The 24,041-nt window shown below is 33.7% G+C and overlaps 1 protein-coding gene and 1 pseudogene across 8 annotated transcripts in view; one reads left to right on the top strand and one right to left on the bottom strand.

The window, feature by feature from the left end:
- CCDC171 (coiled-coil domain containing 171) overlaps positions 1 to 24,041 on the bottom strand; it is a 245,529-nt gene that overhangs the window by 53,014 nt on the left and 168,474 nt on the right. For all 8 annotated transcript variants that reach the window (XM_036239088.1, XM_036239086.1, XM_036239089.1 and 5 more), the window contains one exon: positions 13,981 to 14,112. In XM_036239088.1, coding sequence (XP_036094981.1) covers positions 13,981 to 14,112 — 132 coding nt within the window. The remainder of the gene's footprint in view (positions 1 to 13,980; positions 14,113 to 24,041) is intronic.
- LOC107505809 lies at positions 22,904 to 23,797 on the top strand (annotated as a pseudogene).

Genomic DNA, 24,041 nt, shown 5'->3' with positions numbered 1-24,041 from the left:
AGAAAAAGAGAATCAAAGTTTGTTTTCCCTTTTTGCCATGTGTAATGGCTCTGGGCTTGACTTATCCCATTGCTCAAAATTTTTACTGGCACCACTTTGAAGAATGTAAATGTAGTAGCTTTTCAGGTTTGAAAAGGAGCCTCATGGGAAACCATGTTCAGCAGTTGCAGAATACTTTTGCAGCAGATTTTTTTAAATGATGTTTTCTTTATATCATGTTTAGACTCTCAACTTTTTTCTGGCCTCCACTCAGCCATGGCATATACAACTTAAATGTGCCAAAAACAAGACCAATTCTTTTTCAAGTATGTTATTTCCAATCAGAATTGAATCAAAGCCAATCTTGAGGCTAAGTGCAGCTTCTAGATTGATGGTGATTACCGCTCTTATTATGCTAAAGCTTACTGTTAAGAAAGACCAAAGGAATAAGAAATGACATGTTGGTTTCCTACAAGAATATGGAAAAGAAATCATCAAAATAAAAAAAAAAGTTCCTATTGGAAACTATTGCATATGGACATAAAACCATAAAAAGAGGCGGTGATCTTGGAAAATTTCTAAGAATAAATTTCTCTGAAGATATTGCTAGATCAATAGTAGTATTAGTAGCAGCAGCAGCAGGAAGGAGGTGGAGGAGAAACTGCCTTGCTTTAGGGGCTTAAAATTTTAAGTAATATACAAAATGTTCGTCATATAGTAAATTACAGAATCAGCATTGGGTTTATTAATATGTCCAAAACAAAGCCTGATAAAATAAAGGTATTCTAGTCAGTAACACAGAATTAACTATGTGCCAGAGGAAACCGTGAAGAAATTTAACCACGTTATTTTAGCTCTCCTTTAGAGGAAAAAAAAATGTTACTATAGTTACCATTTCTTGAGCAGCTACTATGTCTTAGGATGATTGGCAGTTTGTGATGAAAATTATTATGCTGCTTTGTAGTCTACTGGCATAGAAATAAGTTTTAGTATGGAATGATGGTACAGGTGAATTTGGGGATTCAGTTGTGATGGTGTGAGCTGGAATTCAGGCAGTCTAGGTTTCCCCATATGTCAAAACCATAACATTTGGCAGTGACATGTGGAAATATTTGTATGAACTTTTGATACCTAAGAGTATACTCTTTGGAGATCAGTCACTTTGACTGTTCTCTACTTCTTATCAAGTAATAGATACACCTTACCCCAAAGAAGAGCATTTTCTAATGATACTAAATAACATACAAATCTGAGCAGTCTGTTTTCTGTAGCAACACACATAACCTCTAATCTTTATGCCATCTTTCCAAAATAGGAATTTAGCACAATATGACATATAAAGCTACTATTGAAGTTCAGAGTCCATAAATAACTTTCTTAACAGCACATTCCTAATAAGTGGCACAACTCTAAATCATGGGTCCATCTGATTCGAAACTCCTTGCACTTTTGCTTAATATGCACGGTTCTATATTTTTAAAAGGCCACAATAAAGAAAACCTCAGTTCATTCATTAATGTGTTCAACATTATTGAATTCTTCATTTATGTTCTAGGTGCTGGATAGTGTGCCAAAGACATCCTCATTAGAACCTTTTAGGGGTTCATTATGCAAATTTTCATAAAAGAGTGGTGTTAATACAAAGAGAAAAGTTAAAAGAATAAAGGCTTACAGGGCTGACAGTGAGTTGTTCACTACCAAAGAAAAACTTCTTGGTCCATTATCTCAATACTCTCAACTTTCAGAAAGTACACTTGATCTAAGCTACTGATATAGAGTAAATATATATACACATACACAATATTGAATATCTCACCTTTCCTCTTTTCATATAAAACTGTTAGCTTTATTTATGAATCTCAGCAAAAGACATCTATAATTGTCATCTTTACATTAACTTAAACAAAGGTGCTAAAAAGCCGTAAGAATATGATATACCTGTTTGTAGTTGAATTAAATACAACATGAACAATTTCAATCTACCTGAAGAAAAGCAAATCAGTAGAGAGAGAAAATATTTAATGCCTTTCTTAAGAGCTAATTCTTTTATTACCATGATTCCACTTGGATTCTGATATATCAGAATGGCCTGGGAATCTACATGCATCAGTCAGCATTATCATCTACTTCAATAATCCCTATAATCTCTACTCTATAACAAAATTCATTAAAGTATTTTAAACTATATCGCTGAAATAATATTATCACAATATTGTTTTAAGGACAACTTTGTTCTAAGGTGCTTTCTGACATTTAACTAAAATCAATGGATTTACTTTTTGCACATTCTGAAGGAACAAATAAGATCTTTATGAAATTCCAGAAAGAAAATGATTTATCCACAATATCACAGAGCTTTGGTAGCTAAAAAGGTCCTGGCAAATCATTTAGTTCATCTCCCACTTGCAGATCAGGAATCCCACAGACTCCACTGCTGCAGAGCTACCTAGTGTCTGAGACTCCAAGCCAAATACTTCCCATCTCTACCTTCTAACAATGATATTTTATAGGAAAGGGGATTTGTAGCTACATAACCTTCAAGACCCACTCAAATGCCACCTCTTCTATGAAGCCTCTCCTACTCTTCCTAGCAGGAATGAATTTCATTCTTCTCTAAAGGGCAGGCTATGGTACTGTATCTATGCCTTTCCTACAGCAATCACGCTTCCCATCTCACATCACTCTTAAATATCATTCCCCTCAAAAAAGATTTTTGAGTCATTTCTATATTGCGGAGCATAGCACAATGACTTGAACTTGGTAGTACATCACTGAATGGTGTTAGCCATATCCAAATCTATATGATCAAGAGAGTTGGCCATTTTATTTTTTTAAAGCCAATTTCATGGTTTACATTAGTCTTTAAATACTCTCAAATGATATTTCCATTTTCCCTCTAGAAGACGGGGAACACTTTGAAGCAACAGACATCCTGGTTCGTAAGCCTCCTAGAGATTGCCAGGACTCAGAGATACGAACAACCGGGCCCTTGCTCTCCTTACTTAGAACAGCTCTGGCTTATGCAGAGCTTTTAAGACTTTGCATTATCTTATCCGGTGGAAACAAATTAGAAAAATAAGGAAGAAAAGGTAAGCAGGTTATATGATAAACATTTTCATTCATTCTGCTTTTGGGATATAAAGTGGGAGGGGCCCAAAAAAATGGTTTAGAGGATTCCTAATCATGTGGAATGAAAATATGACTTTAGTTTATAAAAAGATAATTGAACACAAACAAATAAAGCCATATCTGATTTGCACATTATACAATTGATGTCTCTGAGTTTTCAGGTGGCAAAAATTGTTACATGATTCCTTTATAATCCAAAACAAAAACAAAAAAAAAAAACAAGAGATGTTAGAAAGTAAATCTAAGTTTCATTCAGGAATACTATCCCACAAGCTGAATGTGCCTCACTATAAGAAAAATAGAAAGCTTACGTTGAAGCAACCGTATGTGTTATTTGTGTGGAATCTGTTTTTTAATGCTGACACAGTTCCCACAATCCCTTACTTGAAACCGTGGAACCAGGTGAGTTTTGGAGCTCAAGATTTTTCAGATTTGGTAAATATGGGGCATATACAATTATACTAACACTCTTGTCAGGATCTGGGGCAGCACACTTTAACCAAATACATTCTACAGCAAAACATCTGAATAATAACACCAAGGGGGATAAACCGAGACTATAAAGAGCTTCATGCCAGCTCTTTACAGGTTTTGCCACAAAATTGGGTTGTCAGGTTTTGCCTCCAAGTCACCAGTTTTTTTTTCCATGATGACAAAAAATTTAACCTCTTAATTTGCAATAATTAAAAACCTGGTGATAACATGAGACAGCTTAACTTTCAAAGACCCTCTTTTCAATTAAGAATCATACCATTGCTCAAGTCATACACATTGTCTTGATAATAATAACTGCTATCTGTTGAGGCCTTTGTATAAAATACTGTACTATTTTTTCTATTTTGTCTTATGAGATAATTTAATAAGTATACAAGGTTAAACTGCATGTTTTAATTTAATCGTGATTTCCTTCTCAATTTTAGAACATGGGAGTCTCTTCTTTTAGGTTTTAAATTGTGTGGGAAAATACTTCTATCGGATAATTATTGGACCACAGATCTAAGGGCTTATTTGCAAATATAGAACCTGTGCCTCTTTTATATACATCACAGATATTTCTTAGGCTTCTTCAATGTCAGTGTCCTAAACCGCCTACCACAGGGACGGGACCCCAGGCAACTTTCTCCATTTTAGGGCTCTGTTTTCTACGTTCACCTTTTAATTTTAAGGAAGCGCTACCAAGCCAAGTTCATTTTGATTGATATGCATTATAAAATATACTCTGGGCAAAATATTGCCCTGTAGCATTGAAGCAAAATCTGGCTAGATATCAGTTAAATAGCCCTCACTCAGAAAATAAGTTAGAAAGAAAGGAAAGGAAAGGAAAAAGGAAAAAGGAAAGGAAGGAAAGAGAAAGAAAGAAAGAGAGAACAAATGAACGAACAAACGAACGAAAGAAAGAAAAGAAAGAAAAGAAAGAGAAGAGGGTTACTACTACTATTAATAGAAGGCTCTGAGACTAAAAAGCATTTAAAGCTTGAAAATTACTCACTCTGCATTTCATTGGTTAATATGTATCGCTTATGCAATCTCAAATAAAATATTTTTTTCTTAACTGTGATTCTGACAACTCCAAGTTTAAATAAGTGGGGAGAGGAAGATGTACTATTAAAATTACTTTCAGTTCTTTTTTTCATTTCGATTCTCTCACTCTCTCTCCACACACACACAAACACACACAGACACACACATTCTTGAGAGTAATAATAGTCTGTTTAATAAAATTTAAGACATCTGTGGAATTATTACAAGAAATTACTTTTTTTACCTAGTTTTAGACTGAATGATTTACTGAATTTCCCTTAATCCTTAAGTTGCATATTCATTGCTGTATTTTCCTCTAACTGCTGTCACTTAAATTGTCATGTAGAATAGGGCAAATCAGGGTCAGTTTATATAAGCGGCATCAATCTGAAGAACTTCATCAGTCTTTATTTCAAGGCATTATGCAAAGAAAACTGACATTAAGAGAGCCTTAACTGACAGCAAATGAAATCAATCAGCAAATCACTAAGCCATAATAAACTCACTCAATTTGTAGATAACCCTTCCTTTTCCAGGTCTTCACCTAGGCAGTCCATCAAACGCTGTTTTTTGTCCAACTAGCTAAAATGAATAGCAATTCTATTGTAGTACTTGAAAGTTCAAGTGTTCACAGGCTTCGGTCTCTCAATAATAAGCATTAAAAGGTATTATCTAGTGGGGTTATACTTAAATAGGCTTCAAAAAGAAAAAAAAAAGATAGAGAAAGGGTCAAATTTGGGATTTAGTTTTTGCCTCTTAACACTACTGATAAAGAAATAATGTTCAAATATTCATGGGAATGTAAAGTACAGCATAGGAAATGAGAAAAAAAAGAAATTATATTCACAGCATTCAGCAGCTTTTCTACTTTAAGCTACCTAGAACTAAAAGCTGTAACCAAAAAACAAACAAACAAACAAACAAACAAAAAACGAATGCTCTGTACTTTCATGTTTTGTGATTTTGTTTTGGTTTTTGACTTAAGTGTGTCTCAAACATCTAACCTATAGGCAAATATCATCATCACAATCATCACATACAGGCAAAAAAAAAACCCTCCGAGTTGGAATCCGAAGTCAAAAAAAATTAAATAGTATAAATTAAGGCAACAAAACCAGTTAAAAGAAAATATGAAAATAGTAGTAATACTTCAGTTTCTTGGCATAATAATTATTCAAATAGAAGTACATGACATACATTCATCAAAGTTTTAGTAATTGTATTAGACTAAACTGTAAGGAAAACACTGAAGTTGTGGAACATTTTATTCTTTTGATTGTGCATGTTGCTACTAAAGTGAAACTTGTATCGAACAGGTCATCAATCAAAAATTTCCAAGAGTCAAAACACTAAAACACACCTCCATATACTCAGGTCACTTCATGACCCCAGACCTGTTTGCAGTTCAGTCCAACATCGCTTATATTAATTTAGCATTTTATAATGCAAAAAGCATGCTCACATGCATGCTCTCTCAACTGATCTCCCCACTACCCTGTGAGTGAAAGAAAGACAGGCTTCACCGTCTCCTTTTGACAATGAGGAAATGGAATCCCAGTGCTGCTGAGTGAAGTGCCACGGTGGTTAATAAGAACATAGTATTTAGAAGCTATAACTCCGACCCATGCCTTCTGACTCTCCGCATAGGCTTTCTCCAATCCTATGGTGCTTGCCTCTTTCCAGCGAACAGTTATTTTATAGCTTCTAAATACTATGTTCTTATGAAAGTAATTCCCATTCTGATTAACATGATGTTTCCAGCAAAACTCACTGACGTTCAGAAAACTGCAGATTCATGGTTGCCTGTAATCTGATGTACCTGCTTGTCTGTTAGAAGGGCAAAAATCTCAACCTGAAATTGAAAACTAAGCAAGCTTGCATCTGATCAAGGAACATTTACATGCCAAATATTTACAGAAAAACAGTTCAAAAAATATCTATTAGTGCTGTTTAATTTTCAAAGTTCTTTCATGCATATATCATGTGAATGTCACAACTGCCCCAAGATGCAGCAGGGCAGGTATCATCATCTCCATGTCACGGATGGGAAGCCGACACAGCAGAAGCATCAAGGACCAAGAGCTCACAGAAAATAGTGATTCTAGGACAGAGCTCCTGTAGCACGTGCGGGTCTACAAAGATGGTAACTCATGTTCACCCGCCACGAGAAACAACAATGCTGTGTTCCATGAGAAAAAAACCATTGGGTAAACAATAATGGGAATTTCTGCCACATGTGTAATTTGTGTCTACAGGGGCAGGCACAAATTTCATCCGTTCTATGGCCAATCTGACTTCCTATTGGTGAAGGTGCGTAACCTCTTCAACCTTCTGTAATACTGTCTCTGCTGTGATCTTATTTTCTAATATTCTTCCTTGTAATAAAGGAAGAAATGATAAAAAACAAAAGTGGAAAAATAACTTTATGAATCATGCTAGTTTTTAAAGAATTCTGAACAGATTTCACTTAGTGTGGGCTCAGAGCACTGATACCAGATTATTCCCAGAAGTAATAATTTATGAATATTTTCAGTCGAGTTAAAGAGTAAGGAGTCATGAGATTCCTCAGCATGAGGTTCTGTGCAGCAGAAACTTCATACTGATGCATTCTCTTGCCCTCACGTGTCATCCTGTCATTTTTCAAAAGGGAAAGAGAGATGAAAGTCCCAACAAGAAAGATAAGAAGTTGTTTCAGACTACCACTGTTCTGAAATAAAACCCATGATGTGAGATGTAACAGGTCTCATCTGCTGAATATTAAAAAAAAAAAAAAAAAAATTTTTTTTAGAACTCCCAGCTTTAAAAGATATTTCTTGCAAGTCTGTTATCATGTAGTGCACAAGACTATGTTTTAACGATAGATGTGAAGAAAAATACTTTTACAATAAATATTTTATAATAAAATATGGTGACTAAGAAAGGAATGGTAACATATATCACCTGGTAAATTATCTGAAACTAGAAAAGCATAATTTTACATTTTTACTCTCAAGATTATGTCTTAAAATTCTGACTGATTTATCCCCTCCCTTCCCTTCCCTTCCTGGCCACCATCACTGCCACTAAAAAAGAAAAAAATAGCGTAAATCAAATCGGCAGAGGAAGGGAAGGTGAGAAGAGTTATGTGATGATACCAAAACTGCTCTAGTGACTGATGTGCTAGGCCAAGTCTATAGCAAAATCTTCCTGTTAATCAAAAAATAAAATCTTAGAAAAAAATACAGATTGAGGATAGTAAGGCATAATTCATAGTGACTATAACCAGTGTTTAAATGCTATGGCTTGAGTATTTAATAATTGTTTTCCCAATTTGCAACACACCTTTAAAACAAGTGCTTCTGTATATACCAACGTCTTATTTCTTGCAATATTTTGTTTCATTTAGCATTGTTTACAGCTCTATTACCTGGAAATTTTGAAGAAACAATGAATGCTTGCGCATACCAAATTTTCAGAGGAGATTCCTAAAATTTTAACTAGCAAATAATGGCAATGTTCTTGTGACAATACTACATCAGAAAATGTCAACAGAAAAAAAATACAAACTAATTCTTCCACTCATCTTCAAGTTAGGGCTGAAACCTAGGACATTTACATTCCTCAGCAGCACCCTTTACAGTCTGTAGAACTATAGGCCTACCAGCTGTCAAGCAGCTAGATGAGATTGAGGACAAATTTTCATAGATAACAACTTTAGATAACCCCAAAATCATTTTGATACCTTATTACTAAAATGGTCCCGCTTGCCAAAAAGGTCAGATTTCCAATAATCTCAAACATTCAGAGCACAAGCATGGACCCAGAAATAAATGAAAAAGAATATCCATGGGACAAACACCTGTCACAAAATATAGTCTCTTTACTTCGCCATCGAGACCCTTAGACTGAGTCCTGTCAACTCTAAATTAAGGGCCAGTGAAAATGGAAATCTGAAAATCGGGGAAGACCTAAATTACAAAATAAAGACAAAACTTACTTTTAGTATCATAAAATAAAGAACCATACTTTTAAAAGGAAACTAAAGAACTAATAGAGTCACTTAGGAGTAAACAGAAATAGTCTTTTTCAGGGGCAATTGGTGACTATGCAACAAACACCTTCGTGTGTGCTTAATCTTACTGCAGCAAATCCACTATTGTATTCTAAATAAAAAAATAGGAAAGCATGCAAAAATTTATGCAAAAAGATATTCATTGCCACCTTATTCATAATAACCAGAAAAATTAATGACTCAAATATCCATCAATAGAAAACTGATTAAATATGTTGTAGTAAATGCATGTAGCGTAATATAACTCAATCATCAACGATGATGAGATAAATATGTATTTATTGACAAGAAAGACATCCATGATGTTATTAAGCTAAAAAGATGCTTATGATACAGTGTGGTCCAATTATTGTCTAAGTATATATAGACATATTATATATGTGATATATACATGAATGTTTGTATTTATGACTAAAAATAACTCAAATAACTATAAGGATATATACCAAAATTTTAATGCTGGTTATCTCTGAATAGCAGAACGTCAAATTATCTTAATTTTCCTCTATGCTTTCAGAGTCTAACTTATTGTCACAATCATGTATGATTTTCATAAATTTTTAAAAGCTAATTTTCAATATTAGCAAAATTTCTATGAAGCTGTAGTGTTTAAAGATAAATGACATTATATATGAGTACTTTATATTATTATTATAATGTTACAGTTTATAATAATGAACCAGCAAACAAAAATGTTAATTAGGTATGTTATATTGTTTTTATTTAAAAAACAGTATTTGACATATCTAGCAAGATTTTCATTTAAAATGGCTGGTTAACATGTTTTAAAAGATAATAAGATATCTGAAAATTAACTTATGTGGTTGGGATAACATAAAAAAAGAAAATATCTAAACAATATAATCTCTCAAGTGAAACTGCCTAACGTCTCTTTAATTTCTAAATATGCCAGAAAAGGAGGAATTTCTTGTGCAGCATTTAAAAGTCTGCCACATTAAGTAGGAGAGAATACATGTAAAAAATTACCAGGAGTGATTCTTGAAATTTTTATCACCTGATAGTTTAGAAACAGATATTTATTTCTTCTTTCTATACATAAAAAACAACAAAATTCTCTTTGAGATGCTCTTAATGATTTAACTTTATAAATACAACAAAATAGCTGGAAGAAAGTTCTATACCTGGAAAATAAGTATAAATGTAAAAAACTATGGTATTCCAAAAGTCGTGGGTATAACACATAACAAAAAGCCATACTATGTAAGGACTATGTAATAACATGTTGGGTAAGGGGTGATTAAAGGATTATTGCATTTATGGTGATGACTCTGTTGTTTAAAATCTTCATAAGTAAATGGTTTCATTATGAAGCCTTTCTAATTAAGTGTATATAAACATATATTTATAAAATATACTATATTTCCAGAAGTATAGTTATTATGTACTAAGCCTTTAACAATTTTATGAGATGCTTTGGGGGACTTTTTCTTTTTAAATTAAATGATCCTAGAAGTGAAAAATTGATACCAATTCTCTTGAGAACAAGCACAACTTAGGCGAAACATTCCAGGGCTGATTTGTCAAGGGTCTGGAATCAAGTCCTTCTTCACCCATAGTCACAGAGGGCCTTCTCTGAACTAGGCACACAGCTGAACTCTGAGGATGCAGCAGTGAACAAACCAAGTTCCTGGCCTCATGAAGCTTTCAAGTTAGTGGATGGCTAACAAATACTAATTGTTTACAATGTATCTGTCACTACTCTAAGCACTTCAGATGTAGTAACCCACTTAATCGCCTGTCACACTGAGTTAGAAACTTTTATACTATCTTCGCTTTACAGATGTAGAGGCTGAAACACACAGTTTAAGTAACTTTCCCAGTTATCTCTTTTGGATTTCTATTCTCTTCACTATTTTCCTCACAAATGAAATTGTATTCTACAGACAGATCCCATCTTTATTCTTTTCTTCTCTCAGCCAACACACACACACACACACACACACACACGCACGCACGCACACATGCACGCCCGCACGCACGCCAGTAAGCCATAGATTACAAAAGGCAGAAAGTCACAATTAAACGCATGAATGGACTAGTTACACACTGGATGTGTGAGCTTTAGCAATTTACTTCACATCAATAAACTTCAGCTTGTTTCTTTATAAAATGTATAGAAGCAGAGCACCTATTATTCATAAAGTCATTGCAGGGATTAAATGAGATAATAGATATAAGGTGCTTAGCATGGTAACTAGTAACAGAATAACATTATAACAAATGTCAGCTACTGATATTGTTCTTTGTTGTTTATTGTTGAATGGAGATGGAGATACACTTATTGCATGCCTGCTAAAATCTGCCAGATATTAAAAACACTACATAACATAATTATTGAAAGAACACAATTCGAAGTATAAAATAATGAGTAATGGAGATTATCTTTAAAAAGTATGGCAGAATAGTTTTATTACAAACTCCTCTGCATTAACATTATACCGGACTTTTCAGCTAAAGCTAACTTGCCTAATCTACGTGGTTTCCTTCCCGCCCCAGTATTCAAGTAGACTAATATGCTGGTAATTTGAGAGATAAAAACACAGGTATAATTATTCTAAACTTTCCACAGGAGCTTAGACAAAGCATTTTAGTGCTATACGCCTCGCTGGAACATAAAGAAACATGGAAAAGTAAATAGAGAGGTAAAGTTGATATTGATCGAAATTATTTAAAGCTTTTGAAGAAACTAGGAAGAGTGAAGGAACCAAATAAAAAGATAAAAAGAATATTCTAAATAACCATTCCTCAAAATAAAACTTGCACACACACCTCTTAAAAGTAATGAAAACAAGCGATTGTTGCATACTTCATGTTTACAAGGGTTCTCATGAATGGCTAAAAGAGAACAGCCACCATGCATTGCCTGTTTTCTTTGTGCTAGGCACCGTGTTCTCTACCTTACATGCACTGCCTCATTCAATCCTACTACAGGCCTGAGAAATGGGTGGTATTACACTTTTTTTGCAGATAAAGGAAATTGAGGCTAAAAGCTAGCAGATCTCCGAGATCAGCTGAGCATGTGCTCTTTGGGTCCAGAGAGAAAAGGTAATCCATTCATCCATTTTGCCTGTCAGTCGTGCTCCTTGGTCTTCCTTCTGCCCAGTATTATACTTATAATAAAGCTTTTCCCACTGGAAAAGACAGGGTTCCTAGGAAAACTTCAGCATCTACTGCTGTAAATGCTGTGTAGGTTGACCGAACGGTTCATACACTACCACAACTTGCATAGTGATATTCTCCTCATCATAATCAAAGGACATGCACTCTTTGAATCGTCCATTTCATCAGCACTGAGTACAAAACTAAACAAATACTGGATATCTAAATATGCAGACACACTTAGCATAAATATACATATTTATATACTGCAAAAAGTTAAAAAGTAGGGTTCCATAATATAAGTCTGTCAAATGGAAACACAGTATTTTATTGTGACTTTGTCTACAGTACAGCATAAACTGTGACCTATATCATACATAGATGCATAATGAATATTTTCATAACACTGAAATAGTACCTACTATTATTATAATTAAGGTCTTCGACTAATACATTGCCTTTCTTCTCAAAGTACTTCAAGCATATCACCAACTGTGTATGCATCTGTGTGTGTGTGTTTATGTGTAAAACACTATTATGGCCCAAATCATATGCTCTTCTCTATATGGAATACTAAACCAAAATATCTATTATTAAACTACAATGTATATTACAGCATGTCAGGCAAAACTTAGCCAAGAGTTTAAGTATATGGTAATACACATAATTATTTTTATTAGAACTTGAAAAAGATATTTAAAATATGGGTTTATACATTCCCTTCTTGCTACTCACAGATGTCAAAGACATGGAGAGTTCACATTTTGCCCCCCAGAATGGCATTCCTAAGAATCAGTCTCTTTATAAATCACCAAAATCTAGAGTTTGGGGAAAATCTTTATTTTTGAATTATGACAAGAATTAACCTCTGTGAGATTCTGAATCAAGGCAGCCAAGTAAAGGATTATTTTAAAACCACTAGAAAAATCTCAAATCATATCATACAATGAATTGATAAATAATGATAAATAATGATAATCAAATTCATACTAAATAATGGTACAGTATTCTAGCCTATAATTGGACATAAAAAAATTTTATGCTTAGTTTTATAATTACATATATTGGTGGACAATTCGATGGAAAAAAACAACTAGTTTTTATTTTTTCTTTGTAAAGCATCAATTTGAGTATTAATAACAACTTAAATTAGGGTATGGAATATGTAGAGAAAATTAACATAGCCCCACTTGGACTGACATTAATTTTCCACAAACTTAAAATTTCCCAGGGTCATAAATTGAAGAATGAAAAAGTTTACTTTAAACCTCAAAATGTAAAACAGAAACTGAATGTTAAGAGATATTGCTCTTTTAAATACATTGCAAAATCTAGGCTGCTATTGAACAAGGACAACCTCTTTTGAAATATCAAGCTCCCTATATTTTAGATAATGTTCAAAGATAAAGGCATTGGGCATTAAAAGAATAAAGCAAACACAATTAAAAAAATTAAATTAAAAAAATTTTAACCTTATGAAAAAGATCATGATACAATATAACCTAGATCAGAAAGAAAACTGCAGCATCTGAAAATGACTGTTTTAAAAAATAATTATCTTTATTATTTTTAAATTATTTGAGGTTTTGTGATTTAGTGCTTGAGTTTTATAAATGAAATAACCCAATGTGCACATATTATAATGTTCATTAAAACTAATCATTAAAGGGGAAAATACTCTACATGGCAAAGTACAGTTAGGTTCTAGATTTGCTGAAATTAAATAAATTACCACGTAAGAAATGTTGGCTATACTTTGAAATTAACAATGAAAATTTTCAAATCTCTCTCTTGATAATTTTACTTAAAGTGATTTATTTTATAACAGTAAGAGCTACAAACTGAGACTAGCTTAAAGAGATAAAAGCCTAGCGTCTTATTGTCCTCTGCTGATGAAACAAGTATTCTTTTAATACTGTACTTATCTATAAAAGACATTTTTCCTTGTTAAAAAAAATACTTTGCTGAATTACTCAACAGGCTGGATTGAGGCTTTAAAAAAACACACACACACAATTACTTGTTTAATACAATGTTAACACGATAGAAGAAAAATGAAGAAAAAAATTTTGCATCTCCTTTATGTTATTCACAATAGTTTGAGGCTTCCATTCTCTCCGGTTAGTGCAATTTATTTTTCCACACGTCTCAGCAGCAAACAATGTTATTTAGACTCTAACCTGGCACGCTACAACCTCTGGCCTGCCCTTGAGCCCCTCCACTGCAAAGGTCTCCAGGTGCAGTTTGGGTAGCTGCAGGGTGAAGTCATTCCTACTTGCCGCAGTCCGTGACAGCGAGATCTGATCTCTGACCTAAAGGGAAAAAAACAGCATCAATGGTAATTCCCCTTCAGACACATTAACTGGGATGAACTGGGTCCCCTTGAGCCCACTGAGTGGACTTGCATTGATCGCTGGACCTGAAATCCATGAATAAATTTAGGACTAATTGATTTTTCGTTGCAAATAAATCTCTAATTCGGAGTGCTGGGGGAGAATGTTAAGAAGAAAAAGCATCCTCCTGCTTGATATGAGGGAGGGAAGAAGAGTCACTAGAGCTCTTCTGATCAAGAGGTTCTGAATTATTTTTCACTGTTGCACTCTGAAAAGAAAAAGGAAAGAAGGAAAAAACAGCCACAAAATAAAAAACAAACAGTAACATCCTAATTATTATCACTTTCTTAATAAGATGTTTAATTTAACTGGCATTAACTGATATAAACATATATTTGACAAGGCAATTATTAGGTACTAGTCTTTGAAAAATAACTTCAATAATTGGCATCCTGAAATAAAAACAAATATATTCGACACCCGAAAATACTTAAAAATATACTAGCAAGAAGGTTTGTTTGCCCTTTTTACTCTTACTAAACTTAAGTCTTATTGATTAAATACATATAAACCAACTCGGTAATGCAACTTATAAATAAGATAATGGATAAAATCAGTAGTATTTTTACTCTATTTTAAGTATTCAGAAAAGTAACAATACAAACAATTCACAGATACAGGAAAAATACCAGTTCTCTATCCAGTATAGATATCACATGGAGTTGATATTACACTGCCACCTTCTGGAAAAATGAGAAAATACTCCCTTTATAATACAAATACTACATATAAGAAAACATTCAGAAATAGACATTTTCATTTTTAATATCCAAACAGTAAAGGCTCTAACAATTCCATAGTTTAGCTTGCTTTTAGGATCAATAAACTCTTATTTTTAATCACATGGATTAATGATAGTAGTTTTCATATGTAGGCATATTTTCTAACTATCCTTATGTCTGAATTGATTTTAAAAATTTATCTCTTTGCTACCACATATAAAGTCACAGAATAGATAGAGTTTTTTATGAGTTTTATGACTTTTAGCAAAGGTCAAAATAGGTAGAACTATAAAAAATAACTAATTGCTCAAATAAATGGATTTAAATCTCTACTTTTACCTGAACAACTTAAAATGTAACTTGGCAATAATATATGATAGAAAACTTGTTCTTCATTTTTCTTTTCTACATTGGCAACTTGTAAAACAGCTTAAATTATTTTTTATTATATGAATAAACTATCATACAATATAGTGTTTCCTTAAATCAGCAAATATATACAAATATATGATGACATCTTTAATTGTTCATGCTTGTCTATTAAAATCCTTATATTCCTAAGTTGATCTGCAGAATAGCTGTCAATAAGTGAATGTCAAAGTTTATGCTGTAAAACATACCCTATAATGCAATTTTTAGAATAGTGTGACTACTATATGCAAAATGGAGTTCCAATTCAGAACGTATGTTTATCTGTAACAAATATTCTCCGGTCTCTAGTCAGTATGAGAATGTTGTTAAACTTACCTAACAATAGAATAAATCATATTTTACAAATATATTTGCTTTAGGTTTTACATTTTATATGTATGGATAACTTTCCTTGCTCTTTTTTTTTTTTTTTTTTTTTTTTTTTTTGGTCACCAATGTGCACTCAGATAAAAGAAAACATTAATGTGGATTAAGGTACTGAGAATTTATCAACATCAAACCACTGGTGTTTTGCCTTCTACCCTTCTGAACCATAGTCAATAGATCTAAATATTTTACTGCACCCTGGCCAATTCATTGTTTGATGTTTAAAAACTCACCAAGAATCAAAGAAAATTTATTAAATTTGAGCCCCCAAATGAGATACTATTAGCTTTGAAAGTCAAGTTTAACTGCGATATTGATGATTCTCTTTTTTCTATGACAAAATTCACTAGGGAAATCCTGGATGTCAAAGTACAAAAGCAGATTGCTAATATGGACAAAGGGGGGTGAGGGTACTAGGAGCAATGTAGGTATAATCCACAACACAGTGCTAGCACTGGAGGTCCTTTAACCCTATTCACACCAGGTACTACACTTTTGTGAAGCTGGATGAAGCTTACAAACAGGAACAATAAGCCACATTTTGTATTCTCTAAGTAAGCTTTACGAACAAAATTAAGGTTGGGTGTTTGGCATTTAAAACTGAAATTTATTGTGAAATTAACATTTTCACTACAACATTATTTAATTTGGCAAACCTAATAATTCTTTATTTTAGATTTAAAAACTCAAAATGCAGCTGTTTTGCTAAACCTAATGATGAGTATCATAATTATATTATTTGACTCATGTGCATGTGTTAATATTGTCATTTAATTATAAATTATCTGTCAAATGTTGACAGTGCCATCAAGATATATAAAAGACGTAATATCACAAATATTTCTACTAAAATTTAAGAATTTTTTCCACATTTATATTATAGCAAAACTTTGAGAGCAGGCATCTAAAATGTTCTCCAAGTATTTCTAGAAAAAGGTATTTTTTAAGTCTTAAAAAAGGATTGGCTGAGAATTACTTTATTTTAATGGGTCAAGGAAGTGAAAGCATATATGTTCACAGAATACAAAACAATGACAGTAAGACAAGTAAAAATATAATAGCACAGCAAAGGAGCAGGAAAGAAAAATGACAAGGAATGGGGGGAAAAATCGAGGGTGAAAGGGAGACTGGTTCAGAAAGAATGAAGAAGGCAAGTTTGAATTTCAGGGTGTGAACAAGGATAGACAGGGCAGAGATTCAATACAGAACATAGAAAAAGGACTCTCCCCTTACTGCATTAAATTTGTTCATAAAAAAAAAAATAGAACAGGCAGGCTGAGAACAAAGCAACTAAAATCAGAAAAGAGATAAGTAGGGTTTTTTTTTAGGAAATATCCATTGGATACAAAATGATTCCTTTCAAAAATGAGAATCTAAAGTAAGTTCCTTTACTGTCAAAAGTTTTGAATTAACGATATTAGAATAGTATAATTATTTTTTCCCTTAAAGGAAAAGCAGGTTCACCCTTTAAAATATAGATTTTAATGCAAATTAGTGTTAAAATAACCACTGTCACCTGTCCATGGATTATAATTTCACATTTTAAATTCATTTTAAATATAATTTCAAGATAGTCTTTAATTCTGTTTATAGGACATCATTATTTATCCTATAATTAAGATACTATACCCTTTTCAGTAATTTATTTATAGATGTGAGCAATAAAAAATATATATACATTTTTCTACTTCAACATTGCTAATAGCTCACTTTTAACATTTAACAAATTTTTTCATAAAATTTCATAATATAAGTCTCAACTGTCAAATTGTATACAATGTTATAACATTCTATAAAAGTTGTACAATTTCATATTTTGACAAAGAATAAAGAAGATAACTATATTACTCCATTCTAAAATTTTGATTTTTATAGAGTTTACTTTCTCCTTTTCTTATTAGTTTCAGAAAACAGATATTTCTAATAGATATACTATATAAGAGATGTACATAAAAAAATAAATGAAACTTTCTAAGAAATAAAGTATTGTTGCAAAATATATATTTACTTTTTATAGCAAGCTAGTTCCAGAACTAAGTGATTCATAAGATCCATGTTGTACTATTCCTATTCCTCTGATTAGCCTTTACTTACAAGACACCAATCTGTTTTGCTTATTTTCTGTACTCCAACCATAACACCAAAAAAGCTATTTCTCCTACATATATCTATTAAATTAAATTAGTCATTTTTAGAAAAGCTGCTCAACTCTCAAAACGTGAAGCTGCATCTTGTATCATGAACAGCTCTAAATTCCTCTGGACCCAATGTTCTAATTAAAAAAAAAAATTAAAAAAACTCATGAAATGTACTACTATCTATGTGTTTACCAATAACATACCAAGGAGAAGTAGTAAGTAGTAGATCAAAGTTCCGGATACACTTCAGAACATGTATAAGAAAATGTACACAATTCCTGCATCTTGAATGCCTAGGAAATGTAACTGATATTAGGATTCTACTTCACATTCTTAATCTACCTAAAATTATATTTTCTCTAATCTATTACTGTTTCCAATACTTCAAAATAAATGTTCTTATCAGAAATATCCCATCAAATACAGACCTCTACCATATTTCCTGCAACCTCCATTCTTAGCACTCTGTGTTAGTGTTTCACTTTGCTTCCACATTCCCTGCCTTCCTTTATCCCACCTCCCTCCTCTGTACTTCCTTCCACATCCATTGATACCTTGTTGCATTCCCTTCTCTCTTTATCCTAACTTTTTATCCTACACCTAGAGCAGCCTATGCCCTATTTTTCAACAAAGGCAGTAGAGAACAGTATGCAGTTGACTCACTACAGCCTAAGAACCAAATTCAGCCCACTGCCTGTTATTTTAAATAAAGTTTTATTGGAACACAGCCATGGCCATTCATTTATGTATGTAAGTCTCTGGATGCTTTCCTGCTACAATGACAGTTGAGTAGAGACAGAAACCATATAGTCCACAAAGTCTAAAATATTTACTCTCTGGCCCTTTAAGAAAACATTGGTCATCTCTGCCTTAGAGGTACAGAAGGAAAGACAGTATTTCTCACCATCTATAAAGTTTCTTAAAATAACCACATCTCACCAGAGAACATATAAGCAATCTCTAGTAAAGTCAACCTTTTATCACTAACACAGAGTGCCATCTCAGACACTTTCTGGCTCTTTTTTTCCTAGTGTTTCATAAAATAAGTGTGCTAACTCATGATGTATTTTGAAGTTCACAAAATCTAGTATACAACTTGACTGAGTCTCACTTTCCTGGCACAACTACTGATCACCAGTTCTTATACCTAATCAACAGAAAATTTGGTTGAACAAGTAAAATAGTCATATTGGAGAGCCTTTTGTAAATAGAAAAAGAAATGAGTCCGCCAGAGTTAAATATGCTCTGTAATAACACTAGTAGCAAGAAAAATGCTATCCATACACTCTTAGTAAGTAATAAGAATGTCATTCCAAACTCACAAATTCTAGAAGGCAGTAGAAAGAGAGAATAACAACAACAAAAAAAGATATTTAGACAATTCTAGGCCTCTTGTATGTGCTTCGTGATAAAAGCGGGGATTAAAGCATGTCAACACAATGGAAATGATATTCATGAATTGGATAGCTATGGCTTAATGGATATTTCTCACTTTCTCTTACCTTTTCCCTAACTATTTAATTAATGAAATGGATAGAGTACAATACTATCCCTATTAGTAATAATACCATTAATACTTTCAAAAGTACTACATACTTATAAAAGTACTCTCCACATTACCTCACTCAATTCTACCATCTACCTTGTGAAATAGCTATTGCCAACCTAATATGAGGATACTGAATCCAGTGCTCTTAACAAGAAATAATTATGCTTCTTAATATCTCTAATGAACAGTTAATAGTTGAGGAAATTGTTTAAGATTTTGGTACCTCTTTCATTTTCCTACTTAAACAGCAACATTAATTTTTTTATTTCCTTTTCTTTGTCCCTTGTCTGGCAATCTTAGCAAAAGTGTGTTTCATAAAAGGATTTTTGTGATAAGCGAGAGAGACTATTATTTAAACATCCTTATTTTCCTCAGTAGTTTCGTTGGGCCTGTGAGCATTCTCATTCATTCATGTTTTCTCTCCTCCCTGCTCTCCTCCTCCCCCAACACGCATACAAGTATGACACTGAGAATCAGGTTACCTGTGCAGAATCACCCTTACACAATGGTCACAATTTCACACGGAAGATCTCCAAACTATGGTGTCCCAATATATATGCAACAGTTCCTGCTGTGCTCCACACCTATGGGAAGGAGACCTTGGCACTCTCTCAGCAGAAGCAGGCACTCCATTGGTGCTGCAGCAAGCACAGACACTCAGTATGAAAAGAAGGAAGTGGGAAACTAGCCTTCTTTCACTGGCAGGTTATTTAACTTCACCTACAACTCTGGAGCGGAGCCAGAACTCTCCAATGACTGCCAGCTGCTGTCACCAGAAAAGAAGGCAAAATCCCCCACCACAACCACCCCACGCATTATAGTTACATCCCAATTATGCAACTAAAAAACTGATCTCTTGAATCAAATTATCACGCTGGCTACATCCCAATTAAGGATCTGAAAAACTGAACCCTCAAATCACATTATTAAGCTGGAACACAGAGTGATTTAATCATGGACAGCTTATAAAGGCACTAGACAGTAGGATAAATCTGTAGAGCAGGTTATATTTCACAGAATGTACCCCACAAACAGATTACTGTGACCTTGAGCTATTTAAAAAACACGAAATCCATACTTGAGAATAGAGAGATGTATTAATGAATTGTTACAGTCCTTCACACAGACATACTTTCTTTCCTATGGTAAATTATTTCAACAAGAAAGACAAATATATGCTGAAATTAGTTATTTAGATGCGTTTAAGCTAAAAACTGTTAAGCACTTGTACATGACATTCTGTAGTGTCTTATCTTCAGTTTGTCAAGGTTTTTAAGTCCCTCTTGAGTTGGAGCACCATTTTTAGCTTGGCTAGGTCAGAGTGACACTGAACAATATGAATGATGACACACAAGACAGCTATATGGACAGACTTGTCATCAGTGAGCCAGCTGTGCTAACACCTGTACGTCCTGCACAGCTGATCTTCAGAACCAGGATCAAGAAGCTAAGAATGGAAAGGAGTTCAAAGATCATCAGTAACATTTTAGAGAGTCATTAATGAGTCATTAAAAATTAGGTTTGAGAGGCAGGAGATCACTATTTCAACTTTTAAAATAGTGTCAGTTTCATAAATTAAAAAATATCCTATGGTCTTTGTATTACTTATAAATGTAGTAAAAAACTAAAAATCAAAGATAACTAAGTATTATCAAATACTCTGGTTAACCATTTATAAAGTTATAAAATCACATTTAAAGATTTGGCTATGTAGAGTCTTCACGTTTCAGATCTTGTTTGACTCTATTCTGTTCCACAATTCACTCTAACAATAGAAGTAATCATCTTTCTATTTTTCATAGGCATCGAACTAGCTAGTACTTTTATATTCATTGTTAGTATACTTCTATTTCCTAGAGACATTCTTAAAATTAAATTTAGGCTTTCTCCTCTAGCTCTTGATTAGGCAAAGTAAATACACACACTATTTTTAGAAATCAAATAAACAAAGCAGGTCACAATATCAACAAGACTTCACTGGAATCTAGAGATGGCTTTAGTTATCTTTAGAGACCGGGTGATAATAAAAGTTTGACCCATTCAACAAACATTCATTATGTGCCCACTGGGTACCAGACACTGTGATGGATGCTGAGGATATAAAAATTCAGGTAAAGAAGTCCATCCCTCAAGGACTTCAAACTGTAGCGGCATAATTAATCTCTCAAAATGCATTTCCTAGCCTCCCACTTATCTATAATGTCTTGTTTTTCCTGTCAATTGCTATACCGCCTTCTTTCTTTGCCAGAAAGTACTACGTTAATCAATCTCAAACCTTTATCTGACTCACATATCCTGCTGATCACTCGGTATTACCTTAAACTCATTAGTTCCAAAACAAAACTCGTCACCGTCTCCCTTCGCCCTACTGAAAAAAGCAAACAAATAAACTTGCTCTTCTGTACTTCTAACATCAGTTAATCTCACTACTTTCACTGGGAATCACCTCCCTGCTGTTCTCTTATTTTACTAAATATGCTATTTTACTAAATAAGTTTCACATCCTTTCCTCAACAGCACCTACCATCACTATCCTGGTTCAGACCTTCGGCCCTCATCTAGCCTACAGATTCATGGCTCTTAGAACCCCTTTCTTACTCACTACATCCAGTCTGCAAATCCGCCCTACAGAGTCCAAATTCAATAAGGAAATCTGACAACATCACTCCTTAGCTACACCCTAGTTTATTCCCAATTGTCTCCATTAAAAAGATTCAAGGTTCTTGGAATGGCAAAAAAGTTCTTTCAGGACCTAGCTTCCAGCTGCCTCATTCAGCCTCATCACTCATACTCTCCTTGCATTTAATGCTCAGTTGAGGCTATCTGGCTATTCATGCTTCCATGCACTGGCACATGCTACACTCTCTGCTAGAATGCCTTTCCCATCTTTCCTCACACTTCAAAGCCCCATTCAGGCATTAATTTTCTCCTAAGAAACCTCCAGCCCACTCTTGGGTTTTCTAAGTATGTCTCACTGATGAATCACCCTATCTAAATGGATATAGACCTCATCTTATGGATGCATATTTACCATGGTATACTGGAATTATCTGTGTCTCTACCTTGAGGGAAGGGACTAGGAGATAAAATACACACACACACACACACACACACACACACACACACACACACACACACACACACACAGTTTCCCCAAGGAGGGTACAGTTTCTGGCACATAATATACACTCAAAAGGCATTAATAGGCTCAACTATTTATAGTCAATATTGCATTTTATGATGGCTTAGAAGTTTTAAATAACTTTACTATAGAAGCAAATCCAAAAGGGCTTCAGCAAAAACTCCTGTGACTCATTGGTTATTGTTCCAGTGTCATTTCGGCCTGATCAATTTAGGGAATTCATATATGCAAGGTCTTCTACACAGTCTTTTGAGGTTTCTGGATTATGGCTTCCTGTTTTACCATTTAAACAATTTACTGAAAAGATATTTAACACCTCTCAGTAAATGTTCAGTGACAACTTTAAAGTTTATAGTACACCATGACCATATATAGGAAACATTTCAGGTAATTTTACCAAACTTGTAGAACTCAAGCAATCTCTAAAAGAATCCAGCCATATTGCTAATTCAACAATTACAAAAAAATTACTACCAAAAATGTTCAGATTCTTCTCTACATTCAAATTTTACCCAAATCTACTTACTTTCACCCCTAGTTATAATAAACAAAGACGTCTCTCCGCTAAGACCTTTGTTAAGTGGAAATAAATAATTAACTTAATTTTCTCATACCTAATCCTAAATAATCCAGGCATTATCCTATCTATCCAGTCACTACCCTATCCTGAAAATAAATTCAATATAATCATTGTACTTTCACTTTTTTCCAACAAAATAGAAATGTTTGAAAAGGCTCTTAATTTTTAAAAATTTCAATTCCTAAGCATCGATACTATCAGTAACATTAGAAGCTTTTTTGTTGGTAAAGTTATTAGTAAAATAAAAGTATATAATAGTGGTGTGACCTTTCCGTGCCACCATAATAGCACACGTGAATTTCTGGCCCATGCACTGAAGAGCACCAATAATGCTGCAAAAAGAGGGAAACTCCAGGTTTTTATTAGGCTGTGCTCCGAAGTCATCGCCTGGTTTCTGCCTGTGACGACGAAGCATGGTTACACTGGCGAATCTGAAAACACTGATGATCACAGAGCTGGGAAAATTGTTATGAACCTCACAGGCAGGTTAAACAAGTGTGGAGTGATCAGCCCCAGATTTGATATGCAACTCAAAGATTTAGAAAAATGGCAGAACGATCTGCTCCCATCCCATCAGTTGGTTTCATTGTACTGACAACTTTAGCAGGCCTCATGGACCATGAATAAGCAAGACAAAAACACAAAGGACAGAAAATCCTGGGATTCCTTTTCTAGGACTGTAATACATACATGCAAATAAAATGCCTCAATGGAAAAATATATATATATATTAGTGAGTGATATGTGGAGGAAGGAACTCCAAAAGCCAGACCTTCCACAAAAGCAGCAAATAAACTGGCAAAGTTTGTCAGAATCAACTTTTTCAGAACTCTGGAAACTAACTGAAATAGTATATATAGCAACCAGATGAAATCAAAGAAAAAACATCTGAATCTCAGTATTTAAAGAAATCTCTGTT

The sequence above is a fragment of the Rousettus aegyptiacus genome, unplaced genomic scaffold, assembly GCF_014176215.1.
Source record: "Rousettus aegyptiacus isolate mRouAeg1 unplaced genomic scaffold, mRouAeg1.p scaffold_m13_p_3, whole genome shotgun sequence".
Lineage (NCBI taxonomy): Eukaryota > Metazoa > Chordata > Mammalia > Chiroptera > Pteropodidae > Rousettus > Rousettus aegyptiacus.
Note: the sequence above shows the minus strand (reverse complement) of the source record. Positions and strands in the feature narration are given on the sequence as shown.